The 13,589-nt window shown below is 36.0% G+C and overlaps 1 protein-coding gene across 1 annotated transcript in view; it reads left to right on the top strand.

Moving 5' to 3' along the window:
* The window catches only part of LOC136265747 (uncharacterized), a 212,528-nt gene that overhangs the window by 173,645 nt on the left and 25,294 nt on the right, over positions 1-13,589 (top strand). The window contains exons 31-37 of the mRNA XM_066060660.1: positions 1,695-1,738; positions 2,174-2,302; positions 5,086-5,370; positions 5,818-6,091; positions 11,221-11,357; positions 12,170-12,314; positions 12,373-12,545. Of these exons, the coding sequence (XP_065916732.1) occupies positions 1,695-1,738; positions 2,174-2,302; positions 5,086-5,370; positions 5,818-6,091; positions 11,221-11,357; positions 12,170-12,314; positions 12,373-12,545 (1,187 nt within the window). The remainder of the gene's footprint in view (positions 1-1,694; positions 1,739-2,173; positions 2,303-5,085; positions 5,371-5,817; positions 6,092-11,220; positions 11,358-12,169; positions 12,315-12,372; positions 12,546-13,589) is intronic.

The following is a 13,589-nucleotide window of genomic DNA, read 5'->3' as shown; positions in this document are numbered from 1 at the left end:
GGTAGGACATCAATGCAGTCTATATTGAAAGCCAATCAGCAAAGTCATGTGATTAAACAGATCTCCAACCCTATGGCAATAACACCAAACTTCCCATATATCCATCATACTTACAACTGTTATGGAGACCGATAACCAGTTAAATGGAAATTAAGTATAGTTTCAACTGTAACAAAAATAATATGAATAGCTTGAAAATTAATTGGGATGTACTCCAGACTTAGTAGGTATATTAGAGCAAAGGGTTTTTGGGACATACCTATAGCCCCTCAAAAGCTATAGACATTTTATTGCCTATAGTTTCTTTGCAGTTTTGTATGCAAATAATTATAATGTATGAAATTATTATGCATGGTTTCTGATTGATATTCTGATTGTTGTAACAATTGGTATTCAAAGGGCAGCAACTGCTAAGCATACAGTATCATGTCAAGAACATTATTAGCCTCCTGGTGATAAACACCTAAATGGTTCTCATCACACTAATGGCCAAATCAATTAAGCGCTACACCCAGTGTCTGAGGGACATCGCCACGTGACTATTGAATGTAACATGTTCAATATAAACTAACCTGTGACCTTCTTCATTCAGTAAAATAATGAACTATCTTCTTCCCCAAGTCCATGATCTATGCCTTGGCTCACTTTACAAAAACTAAAACCCACTATCGATCCTGTGAAGTGTTGCTATATTAAAGGAGAGGAGATCACACAGTTTCATCAAAGAAATCAAATGCTTTCTGAGAATGCTGGGAATGCATTAATGAGAATAGGAGGTAGTATATACAAGTTATATCACTCCTAGGAGGGATATAACTTGTATATACTACCTCCTATTCTCATTACTGCATTCCTGAGCACTGCTAGCAGTGCTATTATACCACTTATACACCTTCTCTTCCCTTTGAAATGAGGTGTGAAAGTGGTATATATATATATATATACTGACAAGGCTTTTGTGTATCAAAGCAGGTTTTGTCAAATTTAGTCAATTATGTGACCGGATCTGCGAAAAGGAGTCATTATAGCCTTTCCAGTTTGAAAAGTTATAACTCATCATGTGATCTTATTATATTGTCCTAAAATTACATCCAGGAATAGTGCTATGTTAGGGGTGTAAAGCGACCAAACTTCAGCCTGGCACCATACTCACAAGTCAAGTTATGGATTACCAAGTAAATGCAATTGGAAGGGCTATAAGACCTCTCTTCGCAGATCCAGTAAAATATTATATATATGATCTATAATATAAGCTAATCATACAAGTTGCTAATGTTTTTAAAAAATTGCCATTGGAAGAATTAATATACTGTATAAACAAGGAATTAAAAAATGATAATCTGGTAACAGCAAAAAAATGGTAGAACAAAGAATGAAATTGTATGGCTATATATAAAACAAATCTTGTAATAAAATAATGCCTAATAATCAGGGTGTGCTCAACAGCAAAATTTGTCCATGCTTCATAGTGGGTGACTTAAAAGAATCTTTTGTCTACGTCTACATGACGATGTTTAAAATGACAATTTGAATTTGTCAAATTAGTGTACTACATACAAATCACTTATAGTAGTGGTCATAGTTCCTGATTTGAAATGTGCACAATCATTTTCTTGGCCACACAACAAACTAACAAGAGTCTTGATTAGTCCAGTTTCTACAAAGTGTAACTATGTTTCCTTATATTTATACAGAAACAGATACGTGTCAGCCAGAAATTAACACGTGTGCTTCAGAGGTAAGTGTCCAGTAAATTATAAATGCTATATGTATATATAACTAATCCAACAGAAATACTAAAAAAAGTATTTGTTACCCTACCTGTATATACATATGTATATTAGTTTATGTTTGTACTTGTAATTTAATACTTTCTCTATTATCCTGAAGTATTAAATTTGTAGCTTAAGCTCTCACACATGGCACAGTATACAATCAAATATTAATGTAGGTATGTGGTATAGACATTTTCACTTTGAAATAAAACTAAATTCTTTGTGTATTAGAAAATTTGATGTTTGTACATATACAAAAATATGCATGCTTTGATTTACAGCCATATGGTATCACCATTACACATAGGCTGTATAATCAGAATACTCAGGTACATACGTATACACTCACTGTATTAATGCATTTATGGATGCATACTATATATTTGGTTGTCTTGTAGTTTTATCCATATGGAGTAGTACAAAATGATACAACATTACCAATGTCTATTTGCGGAAAGGGGAGCTCATCAGAAATACACCTGTCTGAAAGTTTTACACTCTATGGTGAAATTTTCAGCACCGTTTATGTAAGTACTTGTTTGTACTATAAAAGTTACTATTCTTCAAATTATTATGTAGAATAGAGATTTGTGCAACCAAAAATATAAAAACTATACTGGGTATATGTACTTATATGATGTACTGTATGACCATATTAACACCTGCAAAGATGATTCTTATAGCAAGCAAAAGTGCATGTACTTGACAGAACTGTTAACTTACTTGTGAATATGATACTACCATGAAATATGGTCACAATAAATCCCTAACATACGTACTTCTATTGCATGGTGTAATTTTAAGGTGACAGGTTAAACACATCAGGAGTTATCATTAGTCAAATGAAAAAGCTATAGGATCCCTTCATGCAAATCTGGGCACATAAATGGTGCACAGAGATTTAATATTACATATACCACTTTCACACCTCACTTCAAAGGGAAGAGAAGGTGTATAAGTGGTATAATAGCACTGCTATCAGTACTCAGGAATGCATTAACGATAATAGGAGGTAGTATATACAAGTTATATCCCTCCTAAGAGGGATATAACTTGTATATACTACCTCCTATTCTCATTAATGCATTCCCAGCATTCTCAGAAATCATTTGATTTCTTTGATGAAACTGTGTGATCTCCTCTACTTTAATATAGTGACACTTAACAGGATCGATAGTGGGTTTTAATTTTTGTAAAGTGATCAGTGTAAAGTGATCATGGACTTGGGGAAGAAGATAGTTCATTGTTTTACTGAATGAAGAAGATCACAGGTTAGTTTATATTGAACATGTTGCATTCAATAGTCACGTGGCGATGTCCAGACACTGAGTGTAGCGCTTAATTGATTTGGCCATTAGTGTTAATAGTATTCACTACTTTAGTTTATTCATGGCTAGTAAAGTAAGTACTTTAGTGCAGTTGAATCGTCTTTACATTGCTGTTTTGACATCTGGCGCGATGTCACAACCGCATAGTGACTGGGCATGGCGCTTAATTGTCTAGGCCATTATAGCGCTGTAAACATATTCACTGCTTTAGTTTATTCATGGCTAGTATAGTAAGTACTTTGAGCTTCATTATGAGTTGATTTGGGCTTCCTGTGTTTAATTTCATACCCACAATCGAAGCGATCTGCATGCTCGTGATGATACACTTACGTTAGGCCTCTCAGCAGTGCCTTTTCGTTGCTCTTACAACGTTATCCACAATTGAAATTCACATGGTCCCATATAAATACACTCGCAAAGCATTCCTACAGTTTCCATGCACACTTGCAGGTGATTAACCCAAGTGGAATATATTAGTTGTAACATGGGCACTTGTGATTTTCCTGAAATATACACACTTGCACTCGGGCTGTACCCTCATGCTCGTGTGTATATTTCAGGCAAATCACTCGTGCCCATGTTACAACTACTACATACAGTTATCAAATATCTGTCAATTTAAATTACTGTATGCTATAGCATTCATAATTCAATAACACATACATAATTATGTAAAGTAGGGCTGTAAAAGTGGTAATGTTGCTAATATTTTTATAATTTGTATTAATTAAAAGTTACAAAAGATTTAGTTTAGATGTGCATTGAATTTACTGGAATATATATATGTGCCACTTTCACACCTCAGATTAAAACATATATATCACATATCGCACTGACTCAAAATGTTAACGAGATATATGCACTGCTACCAGTGAATACATCTCGTTAAGGCAGTGCATATATCTCGTTACACACTGCCTTAATGAGATATACACACTGCCACCAGTGCGTATATCTCGTTAACTTGAGACATTGCACACCTAATAGGAGTGCACACTATATCCAGAAATCATCAGATTTCTTTGATGTTATACTGTTATCCTCTTCTTTTATATAGGGAATCAAGCAAGCTGTGATTGTGGGATTGAATTCTGCCAAACAACCTGTGATTGTGAGATTGAATTTTAATACATCAACAGTAGTTTTATTTACTTTTGTAAATGTAGCACATAATTAACACTAGTCTTTTGAAATTGCTATATTAACAAAAAATAAAATCAAACTACTGTTTGATGTATTAAAATTGAATCCCACAATCACAGTTTGTTTGGCAAAATTCAATCCCACAATCACAGCATACTTGGTTCTCTATATAAGATAAGGGTATATAGCAAATAAAGATTTTGCCTATATATACACGCTTGCACTTGGGCCTGTGGCCTTTGTGCTTGTGTGTATATATCAGGCAGAGCACTCGTGCCTGTGGTATAACTATTACATGGTGTATGAAATAGAAAAACAAAAGCAAGGAGCAAAATACTGGCATAGTTGGGCAAAATAACATAAAATGCACTTGTACTTGAGAAAAATTAAAGCAAACAAAACTTTAAATACAATGATGCAGCCAAAACATGTGTAATTTTATCAGAATTTTGCAATAAGAATGTCACAAAAGATCAAGATATAATTAGTGGAATTTACTGTTGTATAGAACAGTCAATCCACAAGTACTGAGCATAGTTCAACATAGAACTTGCTTGTGATATGTTAATAATTCTAAGAATAAAATAGATCTGGAAAATTACTGAGCATAATAGACTAAAAGGTAAAGAAAGAAAAATAGGAGAAAAATAAAACGAACTATATAATATTATATTAAGTTTGGATGATTTCAAAAATGCTTGCAAACTACTTATTTACAAAACTCTTTTACCTAAATATCTACAATCACATTTTAAATTATACAAGAAAATAGTGCACCAAAAGTACACTACTGTATTTAAATGAAAAGTGATCATTTTATTCTATCCAAATAAATGCAGGTAAACGACCATGGAATTATTAGCTTCAATGAAAGTTATAATGTCCGTACTCCTCGGTCATTCCCACTGATTGGAAGTCCACTGATCATAGCACCATACTGGGCTGATGTTGATAACAGGGGAACTGGACAAGTGTTCTATCGTCAAACCACTGATCCTAGTCTCCTTGCTAGAGCAACCAGTGAAATAAGTACAGCTTTCTCTATACTGCCAGGCATAACAATGCAGAATTTGTTAATTGTCACATGGAGTGGTGTTGGCTATTACAACCAAAATACAGAAAAAGTAATGATCATTTTAATAAGCTGGTTATTGCTGTATTATTGCTATATGACAATTAATTTTGCTCACACATTGCAAAGATAATTCCTTCCTAAATACCACAAATGCACAAATGCTAATCTTGTCCACTGTATAATATTATGTCTATTGTGGTGAAATTAGAAATACAGGTACATAGCAATAATAATTTTTATAATGCACAAATATGCACGCACATATTATTATGTAGGTTACAAAATCAGGGAATACTTTACAAGGAATGCAAAACATAAACAGCTAGATGAGACCCTGATTGACAGTCTTAGTGCTTACTTTACCATATATCACCCCATTACCTTTAATGTGCAATTTGATTAAGAGAGGATGATATGCATTTTTAATTTATCAAAAGTACAATTATGCATGTGATTTTGTTAATCCTAAATAAAATTTTATTAATTCTAATTATAGACCAACACATTCCAGTGTGTACTAGCCACTAGTGGAGTTGAGTCATTTGTAATATTCCTATATGCTGATGGGAGAATGCAATGGACTACTGGTGATGACTCTGGTGGATCTAGCGGACTTTATGGGACTGAAGCTCTAGCAGGAATTAATGCTGGTGATGGTGTCAATTTTACTGTGATTCCTGAATCACTAACTCCTAGTATCATCAACATTACAAGGACCAGTAATGTGGGTATACCAGGAATGTGGATGTTTAGAACTGGCAATGTGCAAGGTAATTGGATGATATGCATACAGATTGATTTTAAAATTATTAGTGTATAGTTATCAGTTGTTATTTTGGCAATATTTCTGGCACAAGTGATGGCTAAATCATAGAGCATAATGATCAACACACAAAACTTAATAACTTTGCATACTTTTATAGTATAATATGCAAAACCCAGAGGGATTAACGATTTTTATCAGGGGTGTTAAATAATAGTTAGACTCCAAGACCAAGGGAACTAAGTGATTTAGTAACCCCAATGGCCAGAGGCTGTAGCGTCCCGAGCCGGTGCAGCGAGGGCACTACTAAGGGCCAGAGGGGTTACTAAATTGCTTAGTTCCCGTTGGTCGCAGTGTCTAACTTATTTAGACTATGGTTTAAAGTACATACCTTTATAGCCAGACTATTAGGGTGGGGTGAAAGAGCAATGCAGAATGGCAGAACGGTTTCTTGCTGAAGTCCTTACAGCGCCCACAAAAATAATTATTCGACCGGTAACCAGAGCAACAGCTAGAGCTACAGTAGATACGTCGCTTAGTCTACTATTTGTCCAGAATTATTTGCAGAACACAGAGAAGAATTGTATTACAATATTATCAAGTACTCCAGTGCACCTTTCGTGTTATAATTATTTTTCACGTAAAAAATTGCCTGAGGGTGGGTTACTAAATGAACATGTGTAGGTGACTAAATGAGCATGTCAGGTGACTATGTGATTTAGTAACCCTGTAAATGAGCTGTACCATAGTCTAAATTACAATAGTATATTCCAGATTCAAGGTATAGAAACATGGCATGCTTGATGTGGATAAAGAGGTTTCAAGTATAAAATCTTTGAAAGCAGGTTTTTGGGGTGCAAATCCTGAAATGCCAAACCTTGCTAATTCATAAAAATCAATCGCGTAATTGTTACACAGGTTGGATTTTGTGTCATATCTCGATGGCCCTTAACTGGATTCCTTTCAAACCACAAAAAGGCACTCCTACGATAGTTACTCCATCTACATAGCAATTTTCAGCTCATTCCTTCAAGCGGTTTACCCTGTGGGCGTGACAGACCTTCGACCTTATTTTACGCAAATAATCGGTTACAACTCCATCAATATTCATCGGATTCCTACCAAACTTGGTACTGAGATTCGCCTTAATGAGCCTTTTACGTATGCCAAATTTCAGCCCGATTGCAGCATGCATTCGTGTTTTATGGTGGCTTTTGCAAAGTGTGCAAAAAAAAGTAGAAGAAAAAAACGAAGAAAAAAAACCCAAACTTTGGCCGCTCGTATTGCGGAAATGACTGGAGCAATTTTCTTCAAATTTAGAATGTGGACTCCCCTACCTAGACGGCACTTCTGTAGCAACTTTGGTTTCAATCGGATAAGGAATCACGGAGCTGCAAAAGTGTGAAAATCACGTTTACTTTCTTCCTGTAAATATATTCACGGTGTGGTGTGCCGGCTTCTTGGGCCGCACAACACACTACTGTGTGTCTTGATATATGTATGTGTATGTATGTTATATGTGTGTGTATGTATTTGTATAAGCAACGTGTATGTGTATTATATATATATATGCATGCACTTGTGTAGATGTAATTACGCATGTTTGTAGTTTCATATGCAGTGTAGATACAGTCATTGTTGTACATGTATGTATTCATAATAACATAAATTGTTACTGAGGTGACAATATAGACAATATATGTTTTGCGATCTGCGGCACTTAAAAATAAATTAAAGAAACAAACTTTTTTAAATGGCATGGCACATGTTGCCCATTCGTGTGATGATATTTGGTTAGGAGAAACTAATCACCAATTCTCTAACCTGTTGGCCATTTCAAGGATCCCGATCCTTTAGATATTATTCATACCAAAGATACAATGAAGACTATGACTGATACCATCCAAGCTGATTGAGAGAATATAAGAGAGAGAATTGACAAAGACAAAACCGAGCATATCACACCTGGGATGAGGCCAGCAAGCCCAGCCATTCCAAACAACAGCCAGCGAGTTTGATCCCTTGAATGTGAATGACCCCAATGCTTTACCTGCTATCTCGCAACTTATAAACAAGCTCAACTGGAAAGAATGTCCAACCTTCCGGGTAGGAACCATCTAGTCTTGGAAACACACTCTATATAGATAAAATTGTTTTAAGACTGTTGCTTTCACTGGATTTCTCCTTCCTGCTCACACACCACCTCGACCCATTAAGGTGATAGTTTAACATGGCTATGGTACTTTGCTGGCATAATTGATTTTATACATATATCACCCCATATCAAATATTTTTAGGTATATGCTTGTCATGCCCTCATACTTCAATATTCTATTGAACTTCTACCTTGGACTATCAAGAGCAGCCCTAATGTATGGTCCCCAATAAAAAAAATTGACTTTCACTATACAATTTCTTTACTACTGCAGGGTACTTAGCTTGTTGTGCTGATATTTGAACCACTACAAATCAGAAGCCACGAGTCTTTTAGATTGAGAAATCGGCACATCGTATTTTCGCCGATTTCGTGAGTTGCAGTAAAAGCATGGAATTGTAAGTGCAGCTTCTTGCAAAGGACTGAGTCGAACTTTCTTATTAGCTGTATGTTATCTTAAGTCGTTGTGCTGTGCAAAGTTTAAACTGATCTGTGTTGGTGGCAAACCTTAGCTGATCAGAATGGATTGAGTCTACTTTTGTTGGAACAATTTTGTTGGGACAACAATTCCCAGACTCCCAATCATCTGATTCAAACAGATGTGACAGATTGTGGTGTCTTGGCAGGAAAAAAATTCAATTGTTTGAGCTTTGGGGAGGAAGTCAGGTATGATTTGAGTTTTACCATTCCAGAGTTGTCACTGCTGTGAATAGACACTATAAACTGCCACGTACTTGTAATGCAGCCCGTGGTCCTTTGTTGTCGTTATCTTTTTTAATTAGGCGCACCCACAGCCGGCCGAAGGCCAGCTGTGGGCGCGCACCTGGTTTACTGAAATTGTTTTCGTAAAAGTGTGTATGTGTACCTATCTACATATTATTATTATTATTATTTGTTTACTGTACAGAAACCTCCATATGGAGTATATAGTACAACAGATTAAATTAAGAATAAAGTGTAGTGATTGTACTTAGCTATAATTAATACATTGTTTAAATGTGCTTAAGGTAGGTGATTCCACAGTACTGCTAGATAGGTTATTCCATGATTTAATTGTAGAGGGGTAATAAGAGTAAAGGTAAGAGTCAATTCTGGAGTGTGGCTGCAAAAATCATTGATCGTGACCTCGTGTTTGGCTTGCTGTTGGGATTAAATAGGTTCCATTATCGATGTGAACTTGTCTATGCACCATTTTATACATCATAACTAGCTTCAAATTGTTCCGTCACTGTTCAAGAGTTGGTAGATTCAGGTGATCTAGTATCTCAGTTACACTAGCCCAGGGTGAATAATTGTTTGTAATAAACCTTGCAGCTCTTCGTTGGACCATTTCTAACTTGCAGATGTTACTGTTAGTGTATGGAGACCAGACAGTTGATGCATACTCTAAGATAGGATGTACCATTGCTAGATAACACAGCTTCTTAGTTTGTTGAGTGCAAAAGCTAATATTACGTCGCAAAAAGGCATTGGCTGAGTTTGCTTTACAGGTAACATTTTGGATATGGTTTGTCCATTTCAGGTGTTCATCTATTGTTACTCCCAGGTAAGTGGCACTGTTAGATCTACAAATTTGATGTTGTTTCAGAAAATATGTTGAGTTAGTTGTTAATATCCTGTTAGTAATCTTGAGGTGTACACATTTGCTAAGGTTGAAAACATTTGCCAGTCTTCACTCCACCTCACTATGGCATCAAGGTCTCTCTGCAATACCAAAGTGTCTTCATTTGAATAAATCGGTCTAAAATAAGTATATCATCAGCGTAGAGTCGTATCTGAGAATTCACTAGAGCTGGTAGGTCGTTAATAAAACAAGTAAATAGTAAAGGGCCAAGTACTGTACCTTGCGGTATGCCAGAGATAACTTCACACTGCTCACTAGTTACACCATTCAGAACTACTTGCTCAGGGGCGGATCTAGGATTTACAAAAGGGGGGGGGGGGGGGGGGGGGGGGCTAATTCAAGGTACTAATCTCTTGGGTAGAGGTGTGCAAAGCACACTTCCCTGCATGCTTCGCATGCTGGACCTAGGAGGTCTGGGGGCATGCCCCCCCCCCCCCCCCCCAGGAAAATTTTGAAAAATAGATGCTAAAATACTGCAATTTGGAGACATTTCCCACATAAAATTCATACCTGTAGATATTTTATACACTGCCTTTAGATTATAGGTATGGCTCTCTGAAGCATTTTTCTAATGGAAAAGTTTTGGTAGGTACAGACAACCAAGTACATGATGCACCCCTCTCACAATTGCACAACACTGAATAGGTGCATGTTAGAATAAGAATGTTGAAAGTGGAAAATTTTGAAATTTGAACAATACAAGATTGAATCTGAGAGCATTTTCAATGGAAATTGTGTACCTGAATTAAGTATTGCCATACATATTAACTACACAAGTAGATGAACAAAGCCCTTTAACCAATGCACTTCATTGTATGCATAGGTGCAGGAAGTTTTGGAAAAATTCCATAAGTCCATAACAGAACCAAATACATGTTTCCAGTGAATGTTCTATTAGAGTAGTCAGCTGATTGCTCTATTAGAGTATCTCGATCTTGTACACCTCCAATGCTGATCCAGGTCCTTGTTGCATAAGCGGCACCAAATACATGCTGCTTGGCATATATGCCGCTTGGCATATAGTGCCGGCCAAGCGGCACCAACTTCACCTGGATTGTCGTTATTAAAATTTTTACCATTAACCTACCATCACAGCCATTTCTTGGCCACCACCTTGGATTTCACATCTTTTTTCATCATAGCCTTTTTGAGGGCCGCACACTTTTTTTGCAGCTTGGCTGTATTGGATTAGATAATTTTTATGGGCAACATTTTGGGGGTACATACGTACGTCATTTTTGGAGATCCTATACTATACAATTCCGATAACTGTATGATACATAATAATAATAATAATGTACTTTGCTAGAACTGATATGAATCATTAATAAATAGTTGTCTTATTATTTGTATACAGAAATTTTGACAACCAACTTCACAGTTGTTTCCACTATGGCAACTACAATCACATTTAGTTGGGATGTTTTAAATGAACAACGCCGATTTAATGTTAGGTGGTACATTATTAAATGTTCAGATGGAAACAGCAATATAGTGAGTACTGCTTAAGTGTTATAACAAGTGACTAATCTGAAGTATGGCAACATGAAATGCAAACACACAAAAAAAATATGAAATGAAATAGATTTGTAATCCTGATTCTGTGCTCTCTCTCTATATATGCACATGGTTGATTGACCACAAAAGATCAAACAATGTCTACAGTAGTAATAACAATTATCAGATCTTTATGTTTTTATCAAATTACAATGCAACAAATATTGCTAGGTTGTTTTTACTCTGTAGGCTTTCAAAATATATATCTACCATGATGATTTGTTACCACTGCTATGTATTTGCAGTATATGTGACTGGATCTGCAAAAAGAGATCTTATAGCCTTTCCAATTGTGTATACTTGGCAGCTCATAACTTGATTTGTAAATATGGTAGCACTCTGAACTTTGGTCACATTAAACCCCTACCTATTGCTGGGTGAAATTTGAACGTAATAGGCCAAACACATGAGTAGTCACAATTGGGATTTTGGAAGGGCTATAAGACTCATTTTGGCAGATCTGGTTGCACAATATATGTGACCGGATTTGCGAAAAGGTACCTTTTTCACACATAAAATTTGACCCATTTTTTCAACTTCCAAACATTGTAACCTTTATATCATTGCATGCATGTGTCTGCAATTTTCCATGGATATGCCTACATTAGTTGGTTACAATTTGATACAAACAGAAAGTAAATCAGTGCAAGGAGTCAGCAGTTATGACATTTTGTTTGCTGGTATGTCAAATGTGTGGAAAAGGTACCTTTTCACAAATCCGGTCACATATGTTGTGTAATCTTCTTTAGCATCAAGCCGCTATCACTGGAAATACTACAGTAGGAGCCATTACTGGCCTAAGTCCATACACTACTTATGATTGTACAGTAAATGCTGTAACCAGTATTAATGGAGCTTTGAGTGATCCTATCACAGTGACAACCTCTCAACAAAGTATGATTGCCTGTGTGATACTGTACATGTACATTGTTCATGAAATTTTCCTCAACAGGATCTAATCCTCCAGCAATACTATCACTCACTACAATTGATAGTCACTCAGTTCAAGTAATCTGGAGAACTCCAACACAACCTAATGGAGTATTGATCAGTTACACTGTCACATATAAACTTGATTCCAGTGTTTCTAGCATTTCAATAACAATCCCATATAATGGAGAAATGGTGAGTAAAATATTGTTCACTTACTTCAAGCCAGAAATGCCCACAGCCATCTGCACCAGACAGCCTACCCTGTATTCTGAACATTACTCTTTGAAGAATAAGTATGCGTGTATCCATCTACATACGTACATATTACATGTATGTATGTGTGTGCTTGTCTGTCACACATACACCTGTATTAGTTAATTGGTGTGGCAACAGCCTGGACCATGTGCAGTTGGCAGGTACGAACATTGCACACTCCAGGATGTAATCACTAGTGGCTTGCCATGGATTTCACATATGTGCACACATATGTACAGAAACAGACTATATGTACATATATAATAGTTTCTTATCTATGCATTCCACCCTTCCACCACACCTACAGTAGCTCTACTGTCTACTTTCGGTCTAATTCTAACCTTATCCCCAAAGCCATGAAGCATACATAAAAAAATAAACACTCATGCAAATATCTACATGTAAATTACTTTCATGATACTTTCTTTTGAGGGAATTCCTCTGCCACAGTTAACAAGAACAGTTTTGGTAGATTTGAAGGAAAATTAATAGACTAGGAAGAAAGAACTATAGATTAATAGATAACAATGACTGTCAAATTTAAAAGCTTGAATAAGGTTTCAATTGTCAACAATATAGCGGATACATCTTGGTCTGTCTTACATACATAGGATAAGAGCTGTGCATACATATCTCTATGTTGGACTTACATCTACTGAACAACTTTGTTAAGTAGGAGTTCCAAAATATACACATTATTTCAGAATATAATAAACTCACAATTAAGATTGTGTGTGTAACACTAGAGTGACAATAATTTATAATTGTATTAGGCCATAATTGTGTATCACGTGATAGTGTCAACACGTGTGAGTGTGCAATATTAAGATCGAGTTGCTGTGACTACACTGGTAGCAGAGGACAGTTTAGTCAGTATGGCAGAACAGCATATAAGTTTACCTAAGCCCTTTTCGGGTGATGATACGGCAGATTGGTTTCAACGATTCGAGATCTGTTTGAGAGCCAACGGATAGAACGCAG

Source organism: Dysidea avara, chromosome 1, assembly GCF_963678975.1.
Source record: "Dysidea avara chromosome 1, odDysAvar1.4, whole genome shotgun sequence".
NCBI lineage: Eukaryota > Metazoa > Porifera > Demospongiae > Dictyoceratida > Dysideidae > Dysidea > Dysidea avara.
Note: the sequence above shows the minus strand (reverse complement) of the source record. Positions and strands in the feature narration are given on the sequence as shown.